Source organism: Mchenga conophoros, linkage group LG5, assembly GCF_057382185.1.
Source record: "Mchenga conophoros isolate Kocher_MC1m ecotype Shallow Benthic linkage group LG5, M_conophoros_male_GT1.1, whole genome shotgun sequence".
NCBI lineage: Eukaryota > Metazoa > Chordata > Actinopteri > Cichliformes > Cichlidae > Mchenga > Mchenga conophoros.
In genome coordinates this window covers 21,194,729-21,207,383 of record NC_140530.1, presented here as the reverse complement: position 1 = coordinate 21,207,383, position 12,655 = coordinate 21,194,729, and the positions used below count along the sequence as shown (strand labels likewise).

Sequence of the window (12,655 nt, the reverse complement as noted above, 5' to 3'; positions counted from 1 at the left end):
TAGGCCTATTTGTAGCAGATTGTAGACACCTATTTCAATGCTGTATAATTTAATGAAATAAGTTTTTACCAAGCTTCATTTGTTCTGAAAATGTCTAAATGAAAGACTGTAAAATCTAAAATAATGTGTAAGGTGTAAATAAATCTAGTTTCCACTGCAGTTAACGCTCACTTATATGGAAGTTAGTGCTGTGCATCTATCTGTAAAATATTTTAAAAATACTTTTTTTCTCCTAGCAAGTTCATTTAAGGTGCAATTTAATGTGAAATGGACAGATTTTGAAAACAAATAAAAACTGTGCAAAGGAAAAAAAAATCTCCCCCTTTGGATATTTGAGAAACCATTTGGGAAGCGCTAGAAGGATTATCTTTTTACCAAAGTTTGTTTTGCACATGGAGACAGTTGACCTGCAACACATTATTTTTGAAAACATGTATTCAGTGTTTCATGGGCTTTTTAAAATTAGCATATCATTAAATAAATCTACTTCCCATTTAGGAATAAAAAGGCAAGTTTGTCAGCTGAAATGATGTTAATTTAATATTCACAGTGCAAAATTTTGATGCCACGTAGACGTTATTTACAGTTTAATATAAGAGGGTTCAATAACTGTAGTTTAGATCATCAGATTATAAACTTTTATCAGGAAAGTGAAGGTTTATGATAATCTTCTTCAATAATCTCACTGATCATTTCATAAAGGAAGCTTAAAATGATAGATCAAAAGGATTTTATATTTTAAATACTCAAAGTACTCTCTACTCTATTGTCTTGTCTTGTTAAATTTTGCTTCTTCTCTTTTATGTAGAGAACTGTTGGATAAATTGCCTTGTCGTTTTCTGTCTTTTTTCTTAGCGTAAAGCTTTGGGCCTCTGCATTTGGGGGAGAAATTAAATCAATATCTGCTAAATATTCTGGTTCCCAGCTACTGCAAAAGGTAGATTTCCTTTATGTTATTTTTTAACATGGATGGATTTTTCCTTTGTCTGAATGCCATGCAGTTACATCCATTGTATGCTGTAGTGCTATCTAATGACTGCAGAGACATTTCCGTGTCTCAGCTGAATGCTGATGCGTTATTCTGGAGGAGACTCAGGTGTGCTTGGTAGAGCACTCTGTGTATATGTGTGTGCATGTGTTTTTGTGCGCATGCACACATTTGTGTGTGTGTGTGTGTATTTGTTCATGATACGGCCCATTAACCATGGCTCTGATTCCTCTCTCATCTCATGTCTCCAGTTAACTCTCTGGAGTCAAGAGTTTCAACCTCTGGATATGATTGTGACAAGGGGACAAATTAAATAAGTGTGGTGGAGTTTGATAGAGGGTGTAGGGGAGTGACAAGATGAACAAGTGAAACCTTGGGAGAATGAGCGACGGTCCAATGCAGTAGATTTAACTTTCTGACCACATGATGGCAGAGGTGTGCGCTGTAGTCACAGGCCTGAGGTGTAAAAAGGTGGTCAGTGTTCATTCGGGATGAATGGTAAACTGCAGGTTTCCCTCAAAAGTGACCAAACCAGGGACTGCAAAGCAAACAGCTGTAGGAGCTGTGCATGAATACAGAATAGCTGTGCAGGCTTATAGCACTGTGTGCAAAGACTTCGAATTATTATTTTTTTACAGGGTTCAGGTAAAAAGATTTAAAAGAAAAAAACACCAAATTATTTGCAGTAACCCAAGTGAGGGTTTTTCAATTGTATTTATAAAGCACCAAATTACAACAGTCACCAAGTGCTTTATGATGTTAGGTAAAGACCCTGCATGAATGTTAGGATGACAGTTATGAATCCCAGCGTTTGGGAAAATAACATGCAGTCATGTTTTATTGCTGCTAACAAGTCAAAGTGGACATTCTCTGTTTTAATGGCTGTGTCTCTGGAAATCTTGTAGATTCTCCCACGTATTTAGTCTAACTTCAAACTGCGGAATCATCTAATTTTGAAGTGAAAAAAGTTTAAAAAAAACTTTGTATGTTGAAAGGTTGTACAAGCAATTTCAGCTTAGCTTGAAGAGATGAATGCTGTAAGCATGCCGCGTGTCTCTAAACTGAAAAGCAACTTTTACTGAGTAAGTTTTTGAGTGTGCATACTCCTTCTCCTGACCTTCTCACTTAAGTGTGATGTAATGCGGTGCAGTGCAGGAGCTCGGCAGTGCTGTATAGCTACAGTTAAATATTCAGGTTCTTTTTCACTGTATCGTAAAGCTGTTCTTTGTGGTGGTGTCATATTCGAGTTATCCTTTCATATGTGTGGCAATAAAAATAGGGAAATCTTTAAATTTATGTGAGGCTTTAATTACAAAACTGGTATAGAGGACTGTATTACAGTGTTTCCATTTTTCTTGTCAGAACACTGTCATCTTCCCTGTCTGCTGTTTATAACCTTTACTTTCCTCTTGTTAAGTACATGAATCTGTGCATGACTCTTGCTAATACTAATGCATTGATCCACATTGCTATTTTAGGAGCTGTGGGCAATCACAGCGCCACGTCCAGGTGTCAACTCCAGCTCTGAGGGCACCACCTCAGTCAAGGGCAGCAGCAGGATTAAGAATCCCGCCTGTCTTGGAGGGTGGGAAGAAGGCGGACTTCCCAGAGGAAGTCCACGCAAGCATGGAGAGAGTGTTCAAACTGCAATTAGAAGACGTCTTCAGGGTCCCAGCCTAGGATCTTCTTGTTCTGAGGTGACTTCTTTTGAATTTAAGCTAAGATGTGTGGTTGAAAGTGAAACACAGCTGTATATAAAGCTCCCCTTCTATTTTTCTTTTTATCAAATTGGAACAAAAAAGACTTTTTCATGATGCCCTGCAAATATATACTTTTTTTTCTTTGTCTGTATGTAAGCACTTTGCTTATGTTGCGGTTCATGGAGGCATATCTGGAGAGAGCTGTACTGAACCAGTCAGCACAAAGCAGTGAGCTGTGAGGGAACTGACGGGTCGTTAGGGGCTGGTCATTAAGGCTGATCATTAGATGCTTTTTATGGTGATTTACCCGATTTCACAAAGAAGGGGGAAAAGACTGGCTCTTCCGGCTCCCAGCACTCAAGCATTGGTCATTACTCTAATCAATAATAGTGATGAGTGTTTTTGATGGATGGGGCTTAACCTCCACTTGATGACTTGGAGGGGTGGGAGGTAGGAAGGTGGGGGTCTGGGGTGGGACTGGGGACTCAGGGTGCTGGGGCGAGGAGGACAGGCGTGAAATGAACTGTTCTGCTCCACTGAAAGTCCACACTCTTCCTTTCAGTAGGTAATTTGTCGCCTCATGTACTGGTTTGTGTGTGTTTTTTGTATATCCTGTCCCCGTAACATGTAATATTGGACGTGCTACGAGCCTTTAGTGGCTTGTGTTTATTTTTAGATACAATTGCTGGATGTGTGCATGAAGTGGCTGACTGGAGAGTGTGGGAGGATCAAGCTTTTTGTTTTTACTTGGCATGTGTGTGTGTGTGTGTGTGTGTGTGTGTGTGTGTGTGTGTGTGTGTGGCAGGCAGGTGTGGGATTATGTAATGCTATATTCCTTCGAGCTGTGACGGGCTTTGTTCTGTATCACTGGAGGTCCTGTGCATCCAGCAGAATCAGCATTATGTGAGGTGTAGTTCATTACCCAGAGTCGCCCAAGCTTGACACGTTATTATCTTTCTTCTGTGCTTTGACTCCATTTCAATTACCCTCTTGCCATGCATAGCCTTCAGATCCAGCTCCACCCCCTCCCCGGCCACCCAACATGGCCTTCTCCAGCCAATCAGCGAGGAAGATGCGGCATGTGCAGCCAGTAACTGAGACCAGATAAAGACCATCAGTCATTTTGTGTCCCAGCATGGATTTTATGTTCACCTGAGACTAGCTGCATGCAGCCCGTCAGCCAACCTGTGAAAGCTTTTAAACCTTGTTTAACAATTTACTCATTTCTATAGTGGATACAGTAAAACAATAAGGCTTAAATATGCATACAAATATACACACAGAAGATGTTAATTATCTGTTTCTTTCCCTGTCATGCTGAGTAAGATCTAAGGAATGGGTTAATCAGTCTTGAGATCTCATTACGTTTAAACTATGCTCTCCATGTTACAGGACACACAGCTGTTGCCCCTGTCAGCACCACACTTTATGATTCTTCTGGTTATTTTCAGAAATATAAAGAATTCGAAAAGTCAGTCAGAGTGGAAGAGATTGATGGTATGAAAGTGGTCAAGAACTTGGCTGTGAAGATGGAGGAAATGTTCCGGAGAAAAGCCGAAGCAACAAGGGTAGGCCGTGTTACTGAATTTTTATTTATCAGAAAAATACATTTATAGTACAATATATTCATTTCAATTTGTCAGGGTAAGGGCATGTATGGGATAGGGGTGAAATCAGTCTTTTTCCTTTCCTTTTTTTTTTTTTTGCTGAAATAAGGGTTTTTTTTGTTTTTTTGTTTTTTTTTTCAAATTCTTCCCTTCTCATTTACTTAACTTGAGCTTCAATGTTTAATGTTTTCTGACGCACCTGACAATTAAAAGCAGCTCTAACTGTGTCAGTGCGAGTTTAGCTTTGAGAAACAATCTGGAGTCTGATCAAGTCAACAATTTATGCTTATTTTGTTTCTCATAAAGGGAGTATGAAAATTTGCAGGAGTTATCCTCAGTAACAGTGACCACAATGACTTTTGCTGGCTTTGCTTTTTTTATGTGCATTTTTTTTTGGTAACAATAATACGTAACTTCGTGAATACCAGGAAGAAAATAAAAAGAGTAGTCACCGATCTGAGAAACTTTGAGAGATTACGTGGATCTGAAGTGTAGTCGTGAATGTAGTCTGTTACAGTCTGGGCCTGAGGTGAAGTCAAGCCTCACAGCAGCAGCCTGTCTGCGACCTCAGCGCACAGGAGCTTGTAACCATTTTAATGCTACGCCTCGCACGAACTGCTGGGAAATGATAACGTTTATCTCCCTGCGCCTTGTCCCATGTGCGCGATAATTCATGGCAACTCGGGCCACAAATGACACCGGATACACAGATTTAATTTAATAAAAAAACCCGGCTGGAATCAGTCTGAAGTGCGGCTGAATAATACACATTAAATATATAAATAAACGGACACGTGCAAAAACAAAATCAGTTTCAGGTTTATCTCAGTCTGACTGCGTCGTCGCTTTGCTCCAAATTGAAAATCGACGCTGTTCTCAAGTGTTAAGGGTGAAAAAAAGACATTCATACACAAGCCTACCACAAAAAATAAAAAAATAATAAAATAAAATAGATTTAACCTATTTCCTGCTGCTTTTATTCGACAACTGCTGACACCACTAGAACTCGCTTTGGGGTCAATTGAATTTATCCTCAGGAGTCGGCGGAAAAAGCCGCAGTTGTGTTTATATAGCAGTTTGTTTTGACACGCGTGACGGATGTTAATTACCTGCTTACCTGCGGTTTCCCGGGAAACCCGGAGTCAAGCATATTTCTCTGAATCAATCTATTCCAGAAGTTAGCTCTGCTTTGGTGAAAGGCATCAAAATCCCGTTCCAACCTGCCTCCATCAATCATTCCGCTCCTGCTGCAGCAGTTGCCTATATTTTATGTACATTTTCCCCTTTAAAATGCTGCGAGGACAGTCAAGAATTAATCGACTGAATTTTGAGAACATATCATTTTCGTAAGTTCTGGAGAGCGCTGACAGAAATCTTCACATGCTGCCGATTTCATTCTAAGATTTAATTTAAAGCAGTGCTACGGTCCTCGATCACGTTCCTCTTTGGTGAAATGTCATTCGCTGCGCTTTGGAAATTATCGAGGAGCAGAGCAATGTCCAAACAGCAAGTCTGAGAAACAGAAAAAAAAAGCAGCAGAGTGTTAACGCCTCGGGGGAAATTTGTGGGAGTCTCGAAGCTACGCCAAGTTTTACGCAGTGTCTTAACAGTTTCTGTACAGTCACCATGTATGAACGGAAGAGTTTGTATATTTTAAACATGCATTTTTTTAAAAGTTTTGCTCTTATTAAGCAACACTTCTCTCCTCTCAGCGACTCGTGGAGGCGGCCGAAGAAGCGCATCATCAGCATGAGGAAAATCCCGACCTGCAGGTGAGGCTGCAAAAGAAAAGGAAAGGAAAGACGTGATTTTTTTTAAAGTGGCGTGTCACTGTCATAGATCACGATGAATCATCTTTTAGTTGGTGAGGGGAGGAGCGGCTGCAAGGTGAGAGAAGGGTAATAGGCCCTAAAAGTCTTTAATTGCGTTGGCAGCGCCCTTCACTCTGACGTCCTGCCAGCGGTTTGATACATAATGTTTCTTTGATAAGTCAAGCCTCACACAGTGAAGGCTGCGGCGCCAATACTGCCATAACTCATAACCATGTTTTTTTTTTTTTAATTAGGCTGCAGAGCCTTTAAGCTTTTACATACTGTAATTAACACTAACTAGAACACAGTGGAGATTAAGATCTAGCTCACCCTCTGCGAGCACAAGTATGGGCTTCGGGTTGTTGTGCATGGTATTATATTTTGTAGAACCACCAATTTTCCCCCTCAGGTAAGGTAGTCTATTAGAGGGCGGTCTGTAGGTTAACCAGAAAGAAAAGGGAAGGGAGACAAGTCATTCTAAATTTAATTATACTTCACAGGATCTGCTCATGCGCTCGGGCTTTGTTGGGGACATTATTTAGCGGCTCTCAGTGCGCGCTGAGAGCTTCCCTGGTCTCTGCAGAGGGAATGCAGTATTTCTGGCGTTTGTTACCGCTCTCCCTCGCTCTCTCTCCGTCCACTGGACAGAGATAAATGAAACTCTTTTGCGTGGCGCATTGTTTCACTTCCATGGCTGCAGATTGGAAAACCACTCGAGCAACAAAACACTGAAATAACTGGAGCACTTTACAGTTAATAGAAGCATTTACATCATATGAATACATTCTGTCACCTTGTTCTCCTGTCCATTTCTTTGCTGTTCACATCCACAGAACAAGAGGGACAAGAGGGAGAGATGCTACCTTAAAAGAAATATATGACCAGTGAAATAAAGAAGTATTTTTGTCTTTAACCTATTTGAAACGGTTTGGCTTATACTTAAATACCCCCAACCTCCTCTATTTTATATTTAAGAAATAAGATCTGTAGGAAATGTGAAGATTTATCAGACTCAAAGCAATAATCCACAAACCAAACTATATCTTTTATGCATTTATGTATTTATGAGTCCCTTCAAAGAAACACAAATATTACATTCTTTATATTTTTGTCAAAAACATTATTTCCTGAAATATCTGAAGATCTTATTTCATTTTTTTGTTTTTTATTTTTCAGTTTTTCGTGATCCTCCCGTGGCTGCATTGGTACACATAAATTGTTGCACACTCTTAGATAAGAAAAGTTCTCATCCAAGCCCTTGACAGTTATCACACAGGCCTATCACACAGCCATTTCAGCTTAAAGGCCATAAAAAATAATAAGGAAAATTCAATATCCACCTGCGGTAATGATGTGATGTCATTATAGTACTCCTCTTGGCATCATTCAGCCAACCTCGCCTCCTCTGACACCACACATTTTTCACGCACCATTTCACTGACCACAGTGAGATAAGCTGGCTGCTCTTATCTCAGCTGCTTTGTCTCAGGACACTCAGATGTTTTGTGCTGACCTGAGTGCAATTCAAGGGTGTGTGGATCCAGTCTGATGGTGTAAACGAAACATTTGTACAGTAGAGCCTTATTTAGTTTCTTTTTTTTTTTTTTTTTTTTGGGGGGGGGGGGGGGGGGGTGTCAGTGTTCCTTTCAGTAGGCCTAAAAGAAAGTATTAAATATTAAAATATGAGCAATATAAAGTTGTTGTTCATAAGATCATTCCTTTAGAATTATTCTGTCTCCTAATACAAATGCATAACAAGACACATCAATAAAATTGTTTCATACAGGCTCTAAATTTCTCTAAACATTAAAACAACATAAAGTCTGACTTTGTGCATGTTTTTAAAAATACTTTTAAGGCTTTGTGAGAATTCCTTTATTTCTACTTCAGATGTTTTAAAAAACTGGTTTAAAAAACTATGTTTGAATCTGAATCACTTCATTTAAACAACAACAACAACAAAGGTCTTTATAGACACCACAAAGATTTAAGTTTGTATAATCACACTCATATACAATTATGCTAATTCTCTAGTCATACTTTTGTTTTTCTGTTCTGGCATTTCATTGTGAACCATTTTGTGATGTGTATCTCTAAAGATGCTATACTATAAATACTTACTATAAATGAATTTATCACAGTGTTTCATTGTTTGACTTCATGTTGTAAGCAGCACTTCCCCCATGAACAATCTGACTCATCACATCACACAAAGCAAAAGCTTTGAAACTAACAAGTTTTAACTTCGATATGATAAGATAGTGTGGAGATTAAGGGCTGTTAAATCCAGCAAAGTTTAGTGAGACCTGATAGCTGCAGCTGTCGAGCCTGCTTATACAGTAAGGCCTAGCTGTTTGTAATGGAGGGCAGATCTCTGCAGTAAGGCCTACAGCTAACTGCAGTGGTGTAAGAGTCAGCGGGCCGTCTCGGAGAGCTGCAGTGTCCCATGGCCTGCTCTACAGTAATAACCCTGGTGGTTAACGTGCCTCTCTACAGCACTCAATTCTGCTGAGGATGCACGTTTCTCTCCTCCTCCACAGCCGCCCCGCCTCCTCCCGCCCCACCACCAACACAGCTCGTCAGAGAGCTGCTCAGGCGTGGTATGAGCTGTCAGAGGCTGCTTGATGACGATGCCCGCTTGCTCCCCCTCTTCCTAGGAGGGATGGTTGAGAGTCCATCACCCATCTCACCTCCCTCCCTGCCTCCCCCATCTCTCACACTCTCTTTCTTAGTGCAGACAATGAGGACTAGAGGCCACAGAGAGGCCGCTCACACGGGATGCGGTAGTCTTTCTACTGCAGCAGCAGGCAGTGAAGGACAGGACAGAAAAATTGTTGGGTTTCACTTTCTACTCATAGTCCTTGTTTGCACATCCAGTGCCAATTTTTTTGACAAACTGAGAAATATATATAAAGAAAAAAACAACAACTGTGCTAACTGTAATCTGCTTTAGAAAGGTCTGTTTTTGATGCCATTTGTGTCCATTGTTTAATTCTTCTTTTGGTTTCATGGTTTGGAACCTGCAGATGTAGACAGAGCACACATGAGTGTTAACATTTGTAAAGGTCATTTTGGTTGGGGTTTAGGGTCTAAGATGCCTAATTTTTCTGGATAAGATGCTGGAAGACCCATCCGTGATTCAGTGTTTTGGCTAAAAGAGTTCTCATTCAAGATATTATCCGTTGGTCCGTCAGTTTGGTACCCTTAGCAGAAAATAGATCCAAAGCATTTCTCTTTCCTCCAAACATGGCAGGTTGAGTTGATGCCAAAGAGCTAGATTTGGATTTCATCAGATTCTTACTCTGGATGGCATAACACTGGCCTCCAGTAACACTGTGAGGAATCCTGGAGTCGTTCTTGACCAGGATATATCCTTCAATGTACATATGAAACAAATATGTAGGACTGCTTTCTTCCATTTGCGCAACATCTCTAAAATTAAAAACATTCTGTCTCAGAGTGACGCTAAAAAAACTACTTTGTGCATCTATTACGTCTAGGTTGGATGACTGTAATTCATTATTATCAGGATGTCCTAAAAACCCCTGGAAAAGCCTTCAATTAATCCAAAATGCTGGAGCAAGAGTGCTGACAGGGACTAGAAAGAGAGATCAGATTTCTCCTGTATTGGCTTCCCTTCATTGGCTCCCTGTTAAATCCAGAATTCAAAATCCTGCTCCTCACATACAAGGTCTTAAATAATCAGCCCCCATCTTATCTTAATGACCTTATGGTACCATATTCTTCCATTAGAGCACTTCGCTCTCACACTGCAGGCCTACTTGTTGTTCCTATAATTTTTAAAAGTAGAATGGGAGGGAGAGCCTTCAGTTTTCAGGCCTCTCTTCTATAGAATCATCTTTCAGTTTGGATTCAGGACACAGACACCCTCTCTAATTTTAAGATTAGGCTTAAAACTTTCCTTTTTGCTAAAGCATATAGTTAGGGCTGGACCAGGTGATCCTGAATCCTGTGTATATACACCTTTCTGCATTTAGTCAGTAGTTATAATTAAACTCTGGTTCTCTTCCACAGCATGTCTTTTGTCCTGTCTGCCTCCCCTCACCCCCAACCGGTCGCAGCAGATGGCCCCGCCCCACCCTGAGCCTGGTTCTGCTGGAGGTTTCTTCCTGTTAAAAGGGAGTTTTTCCTTCCTACTGTCACCAAAGCACTTGCTCATAGGGTGTTATATGATTGTTGGGATTTTCTGTTTTCTATTGCAGCATTTCCACCTTACATTATAAAGTGTCTTGAGGTGACTGTTGTTGTGATTAGGCGCTGTATAAATAAAACTAAACTGAATTAAGCCGAATCTGATCATAGCTTTTTCTCCCAAGTCTTCTCTGACACAAATTAAGTGTCCACTGGCAAACTTAATATGGGCCTGAACATTTTTTTTTTTTTGAGCAGGAAAACCTTACAGGTGATGCAAGATTTTGATCCATTACTTCCTAGTGTGCTAGCAATTGTGTTCTTGGTAAATGTGGTCTCATTTACCTTCAGGTCATTAATGAGCTCCTTGCAGTTTGGGCTGATCCACCATCTTTCTCATGATCATCCTCACCCCATGAGGCAAAATCTTACATGGAGCACAAGACAGAAGGCGATTTATGGTCATTTTAGATCTTTTCCATTTCTAAATAATCACACCTGCTGCTGTCACCTTCTCACCAAGTTTTTTGCTGATAGTCTTGTAGCTAGTTTGTAGAGGTCTACAAGCTTGTCTCTGACATCCTTTGACAGCTCTTTGGTCTTGCCCATAGTGGTCAAGAGGTTGAAATTCTGTGTACAAGTTTGCTTTATATACATAATGAGTTGAGATCAGGTGTATCTGTAATTGGTTGATTGTAATCTGTGTGCCACATGGGCAAATAGCTAATCGGTGTCAGCCAAATTTCTGATTGGCTCGACGGGGATCAGGTACGTATTTAACTAAATGACATGCAAATCAAATTCTAACTTTTATACAATGCATTTTTTCTGGATTTGTGGTTGATTTTCTGTCTCTCATGATTAAAATGAAACTACCATAAAACTTCTAGACTCTTCATTACTTTGTGAACAAACTTACAAATTCAGCAGTGGATAAAATAATTATTTCCCCCACTACATATTTTAAATATGAACATAAATATTGTTATTATTGTCGTGTGTGTGCAGTAACTGTTCTGTCTTTGTTTTTGCGGGCTTTGGTTAACATATCTGTATGTCTAATATCTGTTGTGTCTGCTCTTTTTGCAGTATGAATACTTCAATGCTGTGCTGATCAATGAAGTGGATGAGGAGGGCAATAATGTGGAGCTAGGAGGAGAGTTCCTCCTGGAGCCCAATTACCATTTCAATAACCTCTCAGTCAACCTCAGCCTCAGTGTTGTCCAGGTGCCCACCAACATGTACAACAAAGGTGTGTATTCCTCTTCTCTGCGGCTGCCTTAAATTCAGGATTATGTGAGTGATATTCACCTACAGGAAGCTGATGAATGGGGAGGAGAGAGGGAGGGAGGAAAGTAAGTGGTGAAAGTGAGAAATGGTAGCTGAAGCTGTATCAGTGTGACAGGCTGGGCGAAGTGGAGATAGGTGATCGATATGAGCCCAGACATAACAAGTAAGCAGCAGCAGTCTGCTCTGGAAAGATGCTGCCCATATGGTAGCTGCTCTGTCGCTTCTTGTTCTCACCTCTTCCCGTGTATTGCCTGTGTGGCTTTTGTTCAGCATTAATAGACTCCCCATAACTCTCTGTTTACAGCACAAAAGGGGAGTCACCCAGCAGGAGGAAGGGAGGGATGATTTAGTCACAGGCATTGTATCTCTTTCAGGGGGGTCAATAAGGGACAAAGGTCAACCATGCACTCGGTAATGGTGACCAGAATGGTTACCATTATCACCATTTAATTTACTTTTCTCTCTTTTTCTCCTTTCTTTCACCATGCCTGTGTGTGTGTCCCTGTGGCCGCCATTTGCAGATCCTGATATAGTGAACGGGGTTTACTGGTCTGAGGCCCTGAATAAAGTGTTTGTAGATAATTATGAAAGAGATCCAACGCTTATCTGGCAGTACTTTGGGAGTGCCAAAGGTTTCTTCAGACAGTACCCTGGTGAGTGCTGCCAATCTGTCTGTCAGTCTGCATGTGTGTGTGTGTGTGTGTGTGTGTGTGTGTGTGTGTGTGTGTGTGAGAGAGAGAGAGAGAGAGAGAGAGAGAGAGAGAGAGAGAGAGAGAGAGAGAGAGAGAGCATCCCATGGGAGCTCTCAACTGTCAGTGAAAAAAAAACTGATCAGAACAAATGATTTTGAATTACTAAAGGGGTAATTTGGCTAATGTTGTAATTTTACAGACCATCAGAGAGGATGCATATATACAGACTGCAATTAATCTGAATTTGCCAGAGTTGGTCTGCAGCCACACTCAGTAACATCTCTTAGATCCAGACGATGTTATTCAGACGGTTACGCTGATGTAAAACAGGCTGCCTGTTCACTGTAGAGAAGCTGCAGTGATGAGAAATGGCTTTTGAGATTGTTAACAGATGTAGGCTTTATGTGATTAATGT

At 40.6% G+C, this 12,655-nt stretch overlaps 1 protein-coding gene across 5 annotated transcripts in view; it reads left to right on the top strand.

Annotated features, from left to right (window-relative positions):
- Positions 1 to 12,655, top strand: part of cacna2d3 (calcium channel, voltage dependent, alpha2/delta subunit 3) — a 37,440-nt gene that overhangs the window by 814 nt on the left and 23,971 nt on the right. For 4 of the 5 annotated variants that reach the window (XR_014892469.1, XM_085274125.1, XM_085274124.1 and 1 more), the window contains exons 2-7: positions 856 to 937; positions 2,467 to 2,685; positions 4,140 to 4,256; positions 6,008 to 6,067; positions 11,348 to 11,510; positions 12,070 to 12,201. Coding sequence is in view for 4 of the 5 variants with exons in the window: in XM_085274125.1 (XP_085130251.1) it covers positions 856 to 937; positions 2,467 to 2,685; positions 4,140 to 4,256; positions 6,008 to 6,067; positions 11,348 to 11,510; positions 12,070 to 12,201 (773 nt within the window). In the remaining variant the exon portion in view is untranslated. Of the gene's footprint in view, positions 1 to 855; positions 938 to 2,466; positions 2,686 to 3,202; positions 3,445 to 3,497; positions 4,257 to 6,007; positions 6,068 to 11,347; positions 11,511 to 12,069; positions 12,202 to 12,655 lie in introns of those variants that run through there. The other variant, XM_085274126.1, reaches the window with a different exon arrangement.